General features: G+C 46.3%; 1 protein-coding gene across 1 annotated transcript; it reads right to left on the reverse strand.

The window, feature by feature from the left end:
- Positions 1 to 443: 443 nt before the first annotated feature.
- Positions 444 to 15,174, reverse strand: LOC125959436 (uncharacterized). The gene is made up of 14 exons (XM_049692260.1): positions 15,075 to 15,174; positions 10,104 to 10,221; positions 8,865 to 9,008; positions 4,993 to 5,104; positions 4,513 to 4,894; positions 4,271 to 4,443; positions 3,529 to 4,204; positions 2,692 to 3,407; positions 2,192 to 2,632; positions 1,886 to 2,039; positions 1,632 to 1,742; positions 781 to 1,550; positions 630 to 716; positions 444 to 557 (listed from the first exon to the last, which is right to left on the reverse strand). Exons 1-14 carry the CDS (start codon positions 15,172 to 15,174, stop codon positions 444 to 446), a joined length of 4,098 nt encoding a protein of 1,365 aa, XP_049548217.1.
- Positions 15,175 to 15,914: the final 740 nt, after the last annotated feature.

The raw sequence follows: 15,914 nt of genomic DNA on the forward strand, positions 1-15,914 counted from the left end.
GGAGAATGCTCTTTCTTCAATTCTACAATAATTTAAAATGGTTCACTTTGTAACTTATATCAAACAAACAGTCATCCGATGAAAAATAATGCCAAAAAAGCCCAACCTAAGATAAGAGAACTGAACAATCCATAACTACTTAAGACACTAACCTACATTAAGCACATTGTTTCCTCGAACACTTTACGCATGGGCTTTTTTGGTTTTTAGTTGAAATCGTTCCCGAAGGCCTGGTTCGATATCCGTGGCGGGATTCGATTGCACAGTCTATTTTATCAGATATATTAGGACAAATCAAACGGTCCAGTGAACCGCCCGCATGTCGAAGATGGCCCGAAAGCCAAGCGCAAAAGGATCTCTTTTGGTTACGAAGGAGATCTATTCTTCAGGGAGGACAAAAATAAAACTGGAAGCATCGCTCTCACTCTATGCGCTTCTCGATGCTACTTATCTTGATCGAAGGTGAAGATGAGATCCTTCTTCGGCATCAAAATGCTCGGTGTGTCGAGCGGTGGCAGATTATTGAAAGTTTTCAGCTCCGGAATCGGTATGTTGAGCTGTGCGGTGTAGAAATGGAATTAGGAATGCATCCGAAACCGATGGGAGGCTATGAAATGTTGAAAACTCACCAATGTGTTTGTATCCTTACCGATTGAGCAGCATTCCAGGGAAGCGAGAGTATCATTCCAAATCGGATCCAGCCAGAAAGGAAGATTCTGAAACAGAAAAAGGATATGCGATTAGTTTACTGGCCAAAAAACGCCGAAAACCAATACGTACCGTTGCTGGCGGAGTATCCGGTTTGGGCGGGGCATAATTGTTCGACAACAGCTCCAACAGTGATTTGCGACGGTTGTATAGCTCTGTAAGATTGCGTTTTTCGTAACCAAACTGTCCCATGCTAAGGGACGGTTTGGCATTCGGAGGCTGCTCCGCGATTCTGGGCTGGGGTGGCAATGCGGCGAGGCCACTGTTAACAGCCGTTTGCTGCATGGAACAGCCCGTCTGGAACGCGGCCGGCATCAGATCCAATGTATAATCGGACGAACGAAACTTATTCAGTGAGTTCTCTATCGCACCATTTTGCATAGTGAGTAAAGCGTTTTGATAATTGGCTTCCTTGTAGAAGGAATCGATACCGTCACCGCGGAATGACACCATGGGATTACCGTTGTTCGCACTGCACCAAGGATTGGGCAGATCTATGTTTGTATTACGGTTATTAGTGAAGGACGGATTGAGCGGAGGACGCTGTTGAGTAAGCTGTTGGGAGGATAGAAGTGCCTGCAACGGAAGCAACTGTTGCTGTGCACCTTGGCGATACTGCTGTGAAGGTGCGGTCCGCTGTTGCAATGCTTTCATAGCGAATGGATCGTTCAGCAGTGGCATTGGGGCAAAGTTCGGAGGGTTGCTTCCAAGACGCCAGGAAGGATCACCCCCGTATGGCATATTCGTCGAGGAGATAGTGGATGGTGGATAAGGCCTAGCTGCAGGCGGTTGTTTGCCATTTGCGATTGTACCATTGCGATCCGCAAAGGACACTTTGGACACTGTAAAAATAAGACGAGGGTAGAAATAGCATGTTGATCCCGTGGTAAGAGTCACAGCAAGAACCCACTGTTGATACTCACGGATGCATTCCCGGTTCAGATCAATTTCGCTGCGTTCGTTGAGGTACGGTAAGTTGGCAACATTGAATACATCGGCAAAGGCGTTGATGACTGATGACAGGTTTGGATATCCTGGAGCCAAATGGAAACGTGATCGTAAAAAACAATGTGAGCAAAGAAATAAATAATTAAATCACAAATTTGGTAACCTGCAATACGCAGTATGATACTTTCTCACACACCATTCCAGTGACCGAAAAGTCAGTGATGCTTACCGAATTCGAAACACGTTTTCAGCGATACGTTTAAGGTTTGTTTAAGATCATACAGAGTGATTGGGGCTCGCTGTTTCAACACTTGTACCATGCGCACGACAAACTTCATCAGCGGTGTCATTGTCACAGTATTCAACCCTTTATCCACTTCGATCTGTAAAAAAAGCGCATTAAATGCAACATAAATCCCAATAATCGGTGGAGCGATCAGATCGATTGGGCCAGTATTGAATACAAATCGATACTACAGCAATGCCTTTCGTACAACGGTTGAAAAAGGAAATGGCAACGAAGACCTCGACTCACCGTTAAGGCGTGCTTCATGCTCGCGATTTGTTTCTCATTCAGATAGTCCCGAAAACGTTGTTGGTAAACGCGAGCTAGCTCCATGATCGGCAAACGGTCCTTCTGCGACTCGATCAGCAAGATGCAGACCGCATATGTACGCATGCGGAAGGTGGGATCCTCCATGTACGAGATCACCATATACTCGCCACCGGACTCAAACACCTCCGTGTACGGCAGTGCCTTTATGGCGTCGAACATGTTGGAAAACCCGAGTGATCCCGCCTGCAGCTGATAGCCGTACTTGTTCTTATGAACATTGAGGATCCCATTCAGGCGCACCGTAGAGCAAGGATTGCCCGTGCAGTGTTTGATGATCTCCTGTACCTGCTCGGCGAAGATTCTAGATGCAACCCTATAGTTGAGATACGTTTTACGATCCTCATCGTTACTTTGTTCCATCTGAAATCGACGGAATGGTAGTGAGCATTTGACTGAATAGCTTGGAAGCGTCGTCTAACCTCCACAAGCCCTCCAAGTGCCTCGAGCAGATCGGACAGCTTGAGCAGTCCATAATCGCTCAAACGACACTGGTAACCGAAATGATAGTGATACGAGCGGACGAGTTTCTTGAAGGGAATCGAAAACTGAGGTGCCTTGCGAAACAGTTCTATTACCTCCGCCGCAAACACGGCAGTTTTCTCCAGCTCTGCGGGCGTTTGCTTTCTCTTCACGATCGAGATCAGCATATCATCCTCATTGCACACCTTCGTTACAATCGAGTTGCTGTACACGAGTCCATCCACGATATCGTAGATGTCACAGACGCCGTAATCGGTTACATCGAACAGTCGGTTCTGGGCGTGGGAGAATATAAACGGTAGCTGGGACAAAAGAATCGACTTGCTTGGTCGATTGCGCAAAATCTTGAGTAGATCGTTCGTGAAGCGCCGTATCTGGGTACGGTGGGTTAGCGTAATATGACGGTTCTCACCGTCACCCATCACTTGCACCACCGGTGCCAGAGCTTCGAACAGTTCGATCAGCCTTGTGTATCCGTAATCGGCCACACGACACTGCTTGCCGAACTGGTTGTGGTAGGCTGGAATGAAGCGTGTGAAGCGCATCGTCGATTTCGGTGACATCTTGATCAGCTCAACGACTTCGCGTGAAATTTGTTGCAAAAACTCGTTCGACGGACTAACCGGCATATAGCGTAGATTTGCGGACCAGCCATCTGCGATAAGATGGAGTGGGGGAAACATGTAAGGCATATCATAGTACACTACGGCAAGAAGCAGTCGAAGCAAGACCCCCTAGCAACGAATGAACGAGGTAGGTTTTCCGTTTGTGCTTACCATCATTGTCCTTGGTAGAATTGAGCTCGTGGTCTAACCACGAGAGCACCTTAATGCCGAAGCTGTTGTTGGTGATTTGCACCCCTCGGATGCAGCACAGAAGGTGCTCGAGTGGAACTCCATTTTCGTTCGGTATAATGTTGACCTGCAGCTCGTGCTCGATGCAGTAAAGTATGCTCGCCACCGGGATGTCGCTTTTGTGCGTTTTCAGCAGCGAATATATCAGCGATTGCAGCTGGTTAATACTCATCATGACACTCGGAAGCGGTTCAACCTCTTGTTCTGCCCAACCCTTCTCCTTTTGCTGCTTGAAGTGATACATACAATACGGAACGCTGTGCTGAGACGATTCGACCAGCGGATTGTTTCTCAGTGTATCGACCAGATTGGGATGGAGCGTGATGTACTTCTCATCGTTCTTATCAATTGAGACGGTGCAGATGTCCTGCATACGATACAAATCGAGCACACAGATCGTCGACTTAAACCGGGACTGAAATAGCTCCCGGAATCTATTTACCGGTAGGGTATAGCACGGTACGTCATTCAACAGTCCTGCTACCTGGCATCGTAAGGCCGTTGATTCGGCCGACGATGGATCTCGTATGTAGGACACGACCATGCGCTTGTGACCGATCTTTTTGCGATGAAGATTAGCCACCACCTGCTTGGCACACTATATACCAGAATATTGAAGGATCATTAGCGGGTTTAGTGGAAACTGATTCGAAAGGATGCTTACTTGCGCCGACGGAACCTTCACTTTCGCCAGCGAAGGACTTTCGATCGATAGCGACAGGACGGGTGTGATCGGTTTCAGCTGACAGAGCAGATACTGGCGCATCTTGTGCTCCTCGATGGACGCATCGAGATTGCTGATCTGCAGCACCACCGATTCCTTCTCAGGATCCGATGCTGTCCCGTTGGATGGCTGCTCCGATGGTGGCGTAGGTACTAACGACCCGGTTCCCGTTCCCGAGCCGCTCGTATTCATCGAGACACTCAGGTTGCTAATACTGGTGCCGGTGCTCAAGCTATCCGTGGAGTAGTTGCTCTGATGCGGGCTGCTACATCCGCTAATGTTGTTACTATAGAAGGTCGAGTTCTTGCCCGAATCAGAACCGCTACTGTTGAGCGAAGAATTCAGCGATTTGTTGGAAACCTGCTGCTGGCCGTAGCTGTTTCCTGGCTGAAATGGGGGTTGCAACTGATTCGCATTGGACTGACACAGATTGCTTTGATTAGTGCTCGGTGCACCACAGTTACTAGGTCCACCGGCTATGCCACTATAGTTGGGGCTAGGGTACGGTGTATAGCGCTGCTTCTGGTAGCAGTGGCCATGCATTTGCGAGGCATGCGTTGCGACCTGACAACCCCAGGGATAAAGGACCCAGAAGGAGGGAAGATGTGAAATGAATATGAAAGGAATGCTGGATAGTTCAATCGAAATATCGATGTAAATACCTGTTGGCTATAACCCTTCATATCAAAACCCACCTGCCCAGGGTACGGCTGGCTGCCGTTATACATTTTAGCGCTCTCGGCGGTCAAATTGGCCACCAGATCCGGGAAGGATCTCGATTCATAGATGCTGTTAGTCATGCTGGTATTACTCATGGTCGATGGCGTAGGCTGGTAATACAGTTCCACTGCAAAGCGATCAAGATGAAGAAGCTCAATGGATGCCACGCCATTTTGTAGCAGCCATTCGAAAGGTGGCGTCATTTAGACCTACCGTAGTAAGAACTCAGATGATTACGGTAGTAGAATGGTGCGTTCGACGAAACAATAGATTTAGGAACACTCCTAACGATATACGCTTAATTCGTACAAACACGTAAAACAAACTAAAAAGTGTCGACTCTCTCTTTTGTTCGGTGCACAGTTGATCAAGCATACGATAACGTGAGGCTTGAGATACGCGGAGGCAGTGGGGATTGTTGCGACACAAAATACACAAACGAGTTGCTTTATCACAATAACAACCGAAAAAAAAAAATCAATTGTATCCTCGCCTTGATTTCCTGTTATTCTACAATTTGCTCAATATGACTAAAAAGACAGCACGCACTGCATCTAACGAACTAGGTGGTCAACGAACTTACGACCTTCAAACCGCACGCTGCACGATTTGCGATCCAACCGAAAATATTGTTCACACAACAATGAATTGATAGGTCTCGACGAGTGAAGGCGAACAGGATAAAAATATTTAACAATTAATTTAGTTAAAAACGTATAAAAACAGTTAAACTTAAAGTAAGTCGCAACTAGATGCCCCGCTGACTGCCGGCGAAGCAATGAACTGTCGAACCGGGTACCCCGCTATCGGTTATTGGAGACCATCGGAGCGTTTGTGTCCTGCTTCCTCCTATAAGATTTGGTTTTGCGACGAAAGTTCATTAACATGTTTACTACGCCTACAACTAGTTCATTTCTATCATTCGAACACCTTGATTATTCGATTATAACTCATTTTCGAATCAGATTTTTAAAATTTTATCACCTAGACTGGATTTTCTCATAGTATCGAGAAGGAATCGCTATAACGGTTGAATAAGGACCATATGACTTCGTACTGTGAGCTTTAGGTGATTTTAGTGATTTTCTAGAGTAAAATAGTTGTTTGCAGAGTGTTTTTGAAGTGGTGAAAAGATTGGACGTTTAAATCAATATTCTTGTTCATTAAAACGCCAAGTCTAGCGAATTAAATTATACTATATAATTTATATATAGAATTATATATATAGAATTAAAAATATACTAATTAACAGCGAAAAAGTAAACGTAACTATTGTATACTATTTGAAATCCCTATTTGCGTAAGGAACAGACAGAATTTCTTGACATCAAACATCAAAATAACAGCGGAAACTGTTTGTAGGGCTTGCCAAAAATCGAAATCAACGATGTAGCACATTCGCTCCCAGCGTGTTCCGTGCATAGCCGAGCATACGAGATTTTGGTAACTTTAAACCCACCAAAGATAGCCTGGTTTTTAGACTAACCACTTAAAATGGCCTAGATTTGCAGGCACGCGCCAACATGATTGACATATTTGCCCCGCATCCACCATCCTCTTGATTGAAGCGAAACCCTATAGCAACCGTCTCAAAGTGTTGAATGAAGTCATCAAACTTAACCGAAGCGAACTCAACACACGTCAATCGTGGTTGAGATGTTTTTCATTTGGTACCACCCGAAGCCTTTCAAGTTTGGTGAGAACCTGTAAAACCAGCCACATGCACACGTAGCTCGTCAATACGCACTTGTCTACGTAATTGTGCTCGGTGGTTTAATTTTTTGGATTTTTTTTCCCTCAGCATTCCCAATTGTTCACTGCTTCATTAAGGGCGATAATCTGCCGAAACTATCAACAATTTAACGCCACATAATGCGCAATCCATCGTTTGATGTTCGGCGAGCCGCATGATAGGGCAACCCTCACCAACTACCCGGAGAAGAGCCTAACCTAAACCTTCTTCCGGGGTCGCTGGCGATGTTTGCCGTGCTCAGTGATCCATCTCGTCGTGGAGTTCGCTCGCCAAGGTGGTCAGCATCCGTGTGGTGGCCGAATCTCGCACCCTGCCGCAACAAAAGGTTACGCCGACCGCAAGCGGGGGTCCGCAGCCCGCGTGACTTACAGCTTTTCGAGGCTTTTCGGTTGTGGCGCTTATCGGCTCGTTTATCTATTGATTTTCTCTCACCGCACACACCGCACCAACGCGGTGCGTTTGTGGTTTGTGAACGGAACCAAACCCCGGCAACCCGGTTCCTAGGAGTTCCGGTGAATTAATCAAAATCTATTGGAACTCACTGAGATCTTAATCCGGGGCGGTTGGTGGTCAGCGCAACAGCATCATCATCATGCTCATCCCCACCATCATCATCATCATCGTCATCGCCATCATCAGCAGCATCAACATCATCTTCATCATCTCGAACGTCAGGTTCTGTGTGGTGTGGGCCGTGGGTTGAGAAGATTGATGAAGATGATGGAACACGCTGGTGGCCCACTGGTGGGCCCAGTCCGTCGACCACAACCGATGATCCGATATGTCTGATCCGTGTGGAATCCGTCGTACATCTATTTGTTTCCCATGCACCCGCTATCGGTGCGGTTCAAAGCGCGACCGCCATCACCTCCAGCGGCGTATTTTGATTGTTCGATAATTAGAATATCTATTTTCGTAACACCTACGGTAAGCCACACACTTTCCTGTGCGGTGTATGCTTTGCATCAGGAAAGCCATTCGATGATGAGAGGTCAATTGACGGGAAGAGATGTTTAATAGGGATTGACGTTTTATCGAGTATGCTATGGAACATAAAAAAATATGTTAAATATTTACCTACTGTGATCGTTGAACGCAGGATAATGGTTCGATAGAAGAGACTTATCTTACAGTAACCAGAACTGTGCTGACGAAATCGTATTCAGGCAGTAATTTCTTATTTACTTTTATAATTGTTCAAAGCATAGAGCATTATCCAGAATTATTGCAACTATTTCAAGGACAGTTTGGTAAAGCAAAGACAAAGTAAAGTACATCCATCAGCAAAAATAAGAACCAAAGCATACGAAAGAAAGATTTTCGAGCAACTAGAAGGTTCTAATATTTAACCCCTGTATGAATTCGTTCGGTTTGACACGTTATAACATTGCTAGATTATTGTCTCATCATTTTATTTGTACTAATTCTTGCTGGCATAGCGTTTACAGCATATGATATTACGATAAAGCATTAACAACAAGGTATTTATTTATATGAACATATTATAAGTTGAACCTTATAAACAGTACTTGTTATTTAAATTTATGCCGCTGGAGATGAATACGCCAAAAGCAACTAAAATTTATTCAATTTAAGACTGATCAGTTTAAAAGATATAAAAGCTAAGAATTAATGCATCCAATCGTTGCTGGAAATGCGAAGTGGATTGATCATGAGGAAAGAACACTTAAAGAAAGTAAGGCTGTGTAAAGCCAGATAAACTGGTTCTACGAAAATAAAATGAGATATGTATTCTGCAAAGAATTTTGGAATAACAGAACAGCCCAGAAAAACTGAAAACCGAGAACTTTATCAATAGCATTTAATTTCTCCGAAGCTCGATTTGTTATTAACAATAATAAAACATTTATTTCAATATAGTTTTTGGAATGCAATTACCGCACCTTTCGTTTGCCCGAGATTTCGTGAATAATTGATTTGATTAAACAGTAGTCCATTTCTAAAGAATGACTCGAAAAATTGATATTTGATAGAATTGTTTCAAGAGATGGGGGATTCTTTCAACACGGTGTCCGTCATTACTAGCGGCTATAGATAGACCGTACAGATTGATTGAAGTATTTATAAATTTCGGACTTCGTTTCGGAAAATAAATTTAATCCTCCGATCAATCCGAGCGAATGCAATATCCAAATAATTGTTCGATATCGATATGAGTTATTTGCAGACGCGGAGCACTTCCTTCTACTTCACGTAAAGCACGCGAATGAAAAATCATATGCCCTGTGCATCCTTTCCGGGGCCATAAATTACTCGCTCGACTGGCCACAGCTTAAACGAAGCGCATCATCCCTCCTCACCTACCTTTCGGAGGAGTAAAACAAACTCGCGTGCCCTCGTAAAAACTGTGGCACGCGTTCGGACACCCGTTCGGCCTTTGCCGTCGTTCAAGTCTTTCCGGTTCGGTGCCGCTACTAAAGGGTGCCGTGCAGATGAACTCCCCGACCCCAAATACAGGCAAGGGTCCTCACGAGGTGGATCGTGTTTATCGTGCAATTCGATCTGGTTAATTTCGTTCCTGACCACCGTACGCCCCACAGGCAACAGGGATCGGTTCACGAAATGTTTAATGGAGGTTTGCGGCAGCGAGCGCGGTGCAATCGACAACTCCCGTAACCGTGAACCTCGCGAGCAGTGCAACTCCAAGTTTTCTTGCTTTTACACTGCTACTGATTGGCGAAGAAATTGGGTTTCTTTCTTCCTCTGATTGCCAGAATGGTGGCAACCAGGAAAACCGCATTCCTTCATCTTTTCAAATATTTAACGTTACAGCTGAGAAAGTTCACTTTCACCGTTCGCTTGACATTCTCGCAGGTATCTTCTACTTCGTTTCGACAAACAACGGAACGGCAACGGTTGTTGGTGGGCACTTTTGGGTAAACATGATTTCTGGGCACAAAATCGCAGACGCGCCACCATTCCAGCCGATAGGACTCGACGCGATCGGACTCGCGGTGCCAACAGTTACTGGCAAATAGTTCAAAAAGGGTGCCCTTTTGACAACTCGCCCCCGCACGCATCGGAAGAATCTATTATTCATGGTTTTCGACACATACACACACACAGCGCAGAGTGGCGCTTTAGGATCGCTCGAAAAGCCAAGGCCATTGAAAGCAGTTGCGCTGCGTAGCGGTTGTCTGCAGAATTTTAATCCACCTCCACCACCGCCATATCCTTTCGCAAAACGGAGAGGTTACTCTTTGCATCAACGCTTCAGCACTGTGCGCTGCTGCTTTGACACGACGTAACTCGTAGCATAATAGGATTGGAATTCCTTACAAATTGTCCGCGCGTATTTGCTGCTGCAGACGGGTGACGAAACTGGCAACCGTCTTGGCAACCGCCTTGGCAACCGTCAGCCGCGTCAGCATCATCGCGACGCGACGGAGCAGATAATCTGATTGGAAAATAGAGAAATTCGGTGACGTTTGAGTTTGAGTGTTGGACAACTTGTCCAGGGCACCAATCGGCTCCTAATTGTGTCCAAAAGAAATGGTTGCGATTCGAACTATTCGCAGCAGTACAGCTGGAGAAAGAATTCGCCCTTTTATCCTGTCCTTAGAGTTAGAGTGACGGCGTGATGTTTATCGAACCATAAACGGCCACTCCAACGACTCTCTATGAATATTCAATTATCCAAGTATAGCACGGAGCAGAGCCACGGAGGCAGCAGCAGCTGCTGCTGCAACACCGTCTTCACCGTCTTGTCTAATGGAAGCATCCTTACGCCTTACGACCCTCGGCAACGCGTCACTGTCCACCGGTTTTCGACCGGTTTCGTCCTTATGGACGTTGTCTTGGCTTCAAATCTAAACTCTACAATGGCAGGACAACCCAAGCGAAGTCAGCGAAAGGGGAAGAAAACGAATAAAACCGCATTAACGTGCAAAGAAGCAGCGGCAGATCCTTGCGATCGTTGCGATGCGTTATGGTTGATGGTGCACTATGCGCCGCTCCTCGAACCTCGTATCCTCGTCACTGGAGCGGAACGAGGTCGCGAGATCGACGGGGCTTGGGTGAGGAGGAGTAGCGCAAAAGAGTCCTTAATTATCCCTTCTTGGCCAGTAGGGCTGGTTGGGGTGCGCATCATGTGCACGTGCGCCACACTTCCATGCGCCGTCCATGGACAACAGTTGGTCAGCAGGGCTTAGCTTAGGCGGTTGAGGAACGGTTGAGTCGCTGCGCACCCTCCGACCGATCGACAACTGACACCGGACCGGTACCGGGTTCGGTCGATCGACGTGCCTTACTCCCTTCACATCCCGAAAGCACATCGACGGCTTGTTACTTATGTTCGAGGTTTGAGCCCGAGGTCACCGTAGCATCAACGGCAACGGAATCAGGAAGCCAACCTTTCGCTCTCGTACACTGTTTAGCGAAGGGACGGGCCCTTACCGGCTGTTTGATATGCTTCATTACCTGTCATCAATCCCCCATAGAAGGGCGCGCTCCGATCCGACTGGTCTGGACCAGACCAGCCGGGCAACCCGCGTGCTGACCCTCCTGATGTTCCTATCCATCCATCCATCCGTCCAGCGATGTGAGTAGGTATTGATTGATTGTAAAACTGTCGTCGATAATTGAATTTGCCGTCATTGGAATTGAAAATTTATGATCCCTCACGATACGCGCGGTTTGCAGATGTGGTCCCGGGGACAGCGGGACGTGAATCCTTCTACACTGGCATGGGCTGTTAGCGAAACGATGTGTTATCCTTGGTTTCCCTCTCCAGCGCGGTCCATCACCGTATCGGAATGTAAACAGGATCGTAACATTCCAAATGACATGGTTAATCCTTGTAGCAGCTGAGTGTGGGGGGGGGGGGGGGTTGCCATTGATCGCCCTAATCTTATGGTTGGTGCTGACGGATTGTGACGTGTAGATGCCGATACATTAGCAAGGCATTTAATAGCAACGTCCGCCACGTTTAACGTCTGGTTAATCTTATGCCCAGCAATGGACCAACCAAATAGATGTTTTATATTTTATAGAGATTTATTTCTTCTTCTTCGTCGTTTATATAATTAGCTTTTATTCCATTGCAAAATCATTTTATCCTTCGTGTTTTTTTTTTTTTTGTTGTTGGTAACTGGTTGGTGTTGGAGCCGTATTTATTTATCCTTTGTGTTGTCTGGGATGTTTATTTAATTTTAATTTTAGAATGTAAAACAATAAGAGAAAAAGTAATTTTCTTGTATGTACCATTCAATTTAAAAGAGCTATAATTTCAAAAATGTAGTGTATAGCATATACACTTGGTTCAAACAAAAAAACCGTCCACCAATCACTATAAACCTAACAAACCCTTTTCTTTTGAATTCGTTTCATGCGGATACTCCAGCAAGCAGATGCAGGACACTGAACGATACTGGTGAATTCCAACACCGATTGCAATACGCTGCAATAAATCATATTTATATTTAAGTAGTATAAAAACGACTTACTCATACATTTATATTTATACACAAAATGTCACGGAAATCGTTCCTTAATATGAGTTGTTCCTTGAACCACCGTAACGAATCATGTTTTTTTGTTAATTCGTGGAAAGCCAATCTTCAAATGAATTTACCGAAAACGATGTCAAACGAAAAAGATCATTTTAAATATCAATAACCAATTGCTAACGCACCAAAATCAACCGAATTTATTACAATTAAAACGATGCGTTCCAACGCCGAACTCACTGTTCATGAAAACTTACGCCTTTTCATGGAAACTCACTCTAATTAAAAGCATTTAAACTTTTACCTCGGCTTGATATATTCAGAGTTAAACGAATAAGTTAAATAAGAAAAAAAATCTAAAAACTGCTGAATGGCATTTAATTATAATCGGATTTAATTAAACATATAGAATAAAATACAAAAAAACATTTAATAAAAAAATCTTGCAAATTGCATCATGTTGCGGCCAACTGCAAAGGTGCATACAAACAAAGAACTCTTTCCTCTACCAGATAGAACCGGGCAAAAAATCCAGCCAAAAAGATCCTTGCACTTAACGGCATTTTCGATCTGGCATTTTCGATCGCAGCAGGAGAGAGCAAACAACCATCATCATGATGTCCTGCATGGTTGCTTTGCCGGCAGCCAGTTAACACCTACCGCGCCCTAACGGGCACGTCCTGGCACGAACCATGACAGTAACTACTGCAACGGCTTACGGAACACAAACAGAGAGAGAGAGAGAGTAAGTGAGGAACAGCAGCACCAGCGAACGGGAACGCATGTCCGGACCAAAGCGTGCCAGAACAAAAACACCGGACAGATGTTCCTATTCCGAATCCTTACGCGGCGCGCTCGGCAAAGTAGCATCTTGATCAGCAAGAAGAGACCAAAGAAGAAACCAAAGAAGGGGGGGCTAAAGACCCTTTCGAAGAAACACCACAAACGCCACAACATAGTACACACACACACACACACGTACATCGACTCAAGCCCCAGGATTCGTAGTAAGCACTGCGTTACGAGGCGAAGGAATCAATCGAGACAAAGGGAAGCCCAAGAGCCCCACGGGCCACGAGGCACGAGGAGCACGCGACCGACCCTAGCGATGAAGCGATGTCCGAGATCCCGAACCGGCAAACACAACGATAATAAGCGGCAGTACGCGTGTCCGGCTGTCCTGACGGTTCGCGACCAGAAGCACTGGCCTATCTGGTAGCTGGTGGCCGGTTCATTAATGTTATTACGCATCTATTATGGATGAGACGATGAGGTGGCATCGAAAATGAATGAAAAGGTCTTTAATAAACATTTTTGTCCGCTCATCGTGCCCCATCGCTTGCAACGCGGCCTTGACGCGTTGGCGTGTCTTTCGGCAGGCGCTTTCGGGAAGCGAAATCTGCCAACGATGCTGCGGCATGCCCGCAACAAACTCATCGCACAATCCTTGCTAATGAAGGCCAAATCGTATTAGGGGACGTATAACTGTTGCTGCTATCGGTTGGAATAATTCTTGTGGCACGAGATGCAAGCAATCAGACCTTCTTATCATGAAATATGATGCTGATAGGATACATCTCCTTAAACCGTTTCCGCCTGTACCGGATCTGGTGGATGAAGGATAAATGATGCTCCACAGCGTAACGCAACAGTGTTTGTGTTTTCTTTTGCATTTTCGCTCGTACCTTAATTGAATCGTTTAGACAACGATAGCCATTCAAAGAAGACATTAACAAACTTACGCCATGTTCCGCGTTCTTTCATCAATCAACAGAAACACGGTGATAACAACCGGGATGAAATGATTTGCGGCGATGAATCTGCGCGCCTGTCACGATGACGCCCTTCCCAGTAATCGATGAATCGGAAATCAATTGGCGTAAGTCAGGCGGGGATTAGAAACAACGTTCGCCCGCAATCTGGCCGCCAGCCTGTCAACACAAACTTTGCCCTCCGAATTCTATTATCGATGCTGTGTACTGGTTCGATGTTATTGTTTTTCCTTTCCTCTCTTCCTCTATCCGATTGTTTCCGAGCAAGAAAGTTGGAACGTAACCTTGGAAGATTATCTTGAGCTCGTGAGCTGACAAAAAGGAGGCGATGTAATGCGATTATCGGTTTCGATGCCGTTCGGATGCCATCTTGTTGGCTCCGTGTTGGAACGATAGAACAATGTACACTAGATTGACGATGGCAAGATGACGTGGTTAATCCTTGTCACGTCGAGAGTAGACGCCGCATGGAGGATGGCATGGAACTTTTATCGATTTATACAAGAGTTCAATAGGCGATAACAAAAAAAAAACTTGTCAACCGAATGCCCAAGATGTTACCAGAACTAATCGACCTAAACAGGGAGCAATCTGGTCGCAACATTTATTCTTGATTAAAGTACATCCATTGCTAAACGACCATCCAGTGAAGCAATGCTCCTGCTCTACGTAACTTAACGAATCATGTAGACCACATACAACCACGAAGACAACACTGCAGATGGTCAAAATATTGTTTCGAAAAGCTACCGAGATGCTACCGACAATTAGAGCATTGCGGGATCATCATCACACAACTAGGACTTCTCCCTTCCGAAACATTCCCCTTGGTCGTGAGGAGTCGTCGTCGGCTCGGTTGTAGCACTCCCCTTGCCGTCGCCGGCCCGAGCACGTGCGATAAATTATGCTGTCTTTGATCGCCGATCGCACCCCCCTCGGATCGGATCGACGACCGGACGAACCGAGGGGTTCGTCTCTGTGTGTGCGTCATTAAGGTGCGCGAAGGGATCCCGAGCCCTCCGGTGTGTTACACTTCGCCGGATCGCCGGTCTGATCACCGCGAAGGGTCAGGGCTTCGGTCAGGGCCGAGGGATCCTTTTGGCGCAGGATGTGCGCAGGAGTAAGTAGCATCCTACCGCGGACGAACCCGGCACATACCGGCGCAGTACGATCGTGGCATTGATCCGGTGTAGATCAAAGGAAGACGTGGCGACGTGGCGACGACCTCGCATCGTATGGTGTCCTGTTTGTGTGTGTGTGTGAGCTGAGTTCCGTTTTGTTCAAGTGTCCTTGTCACGTGTCGCAATGGATCACTACACGATGGGTATCGATCGGTTGAGCTCGTACGTGCCCATGTCCTCGACGACGATGAGCCTGATCGATGGATCGACGTATCTGCCCAACTATCCGCTGGATGGTTCCCTGTGTCACAGCAGCTACAGTGTTTCGTCCGGTGAAACGAGTCCATCCTTTTCGGGTACCGAGCACAACCACAGTTACGGACAGCTGGTCAACAGCTATTCGGACACAATGTTCGACGGTGAAACGGGATTTGTGCAGATTGAATCGAACGATCTGCTGTTCCATGGAATCGCTGACAGCAGCGTCCAGCAGGACATCGGACGACCGCTCCGAATGGTACCGGAAACCGTTCGGACCGAGTGCAGAAACGAAGAGAACTGGGAGCAGGATAAACTGTGCCGATCAGCACCGGCACTACCAGGAGTTCCGGCGCGCCGCCAGTACAAACCACGGAAGGGAACGGCACTGCTGAAGGGTGAGCATCATCGCAAAAAGGACAACATGCCGGCCAGTCCAACGGTGATGAGGAAACGTCGTCTAGCGGCGAACGCTCGGGAGCGGAAGCGTAT

This window comes from Anopheles darlingi, chromosome 2, assembly GCF_943734745.1.
Source record: "Anopheles darlingi chromosome 2, idAnoDarlMG_H_01, whole genome shotgun sequence".
NCBI classification, from domain to species: Eukaryota; Metazoa; Arthropoda; class Insecta; order Diptera; family Culicidae; genus Anopheles; species Anopheles darlingi.

Coding starts and splice junctions, on each gene's coding strand:
- LOC125959436 (XM_049692260.1), bottom strand. CDS start 15,174: ATGCTACTTACTCCTGCGCACATCCTGCGCCAAAAGGATCCCTCGGCC. Junction 3,408..3,528: donor TTCTACCAAGGACAATGATG/GTAAGCACAAAC, acceptor ATCTTATCGCAG/ATGGCTGGTCCGCAAATCTA. Junction 1,551..1,631: donor TCTGAACCGGGAATGCATCC/GTGAGTATCAAC, acceptor TTATTTTTACAG/TGTCCAAAGTGTCCTTTGCG.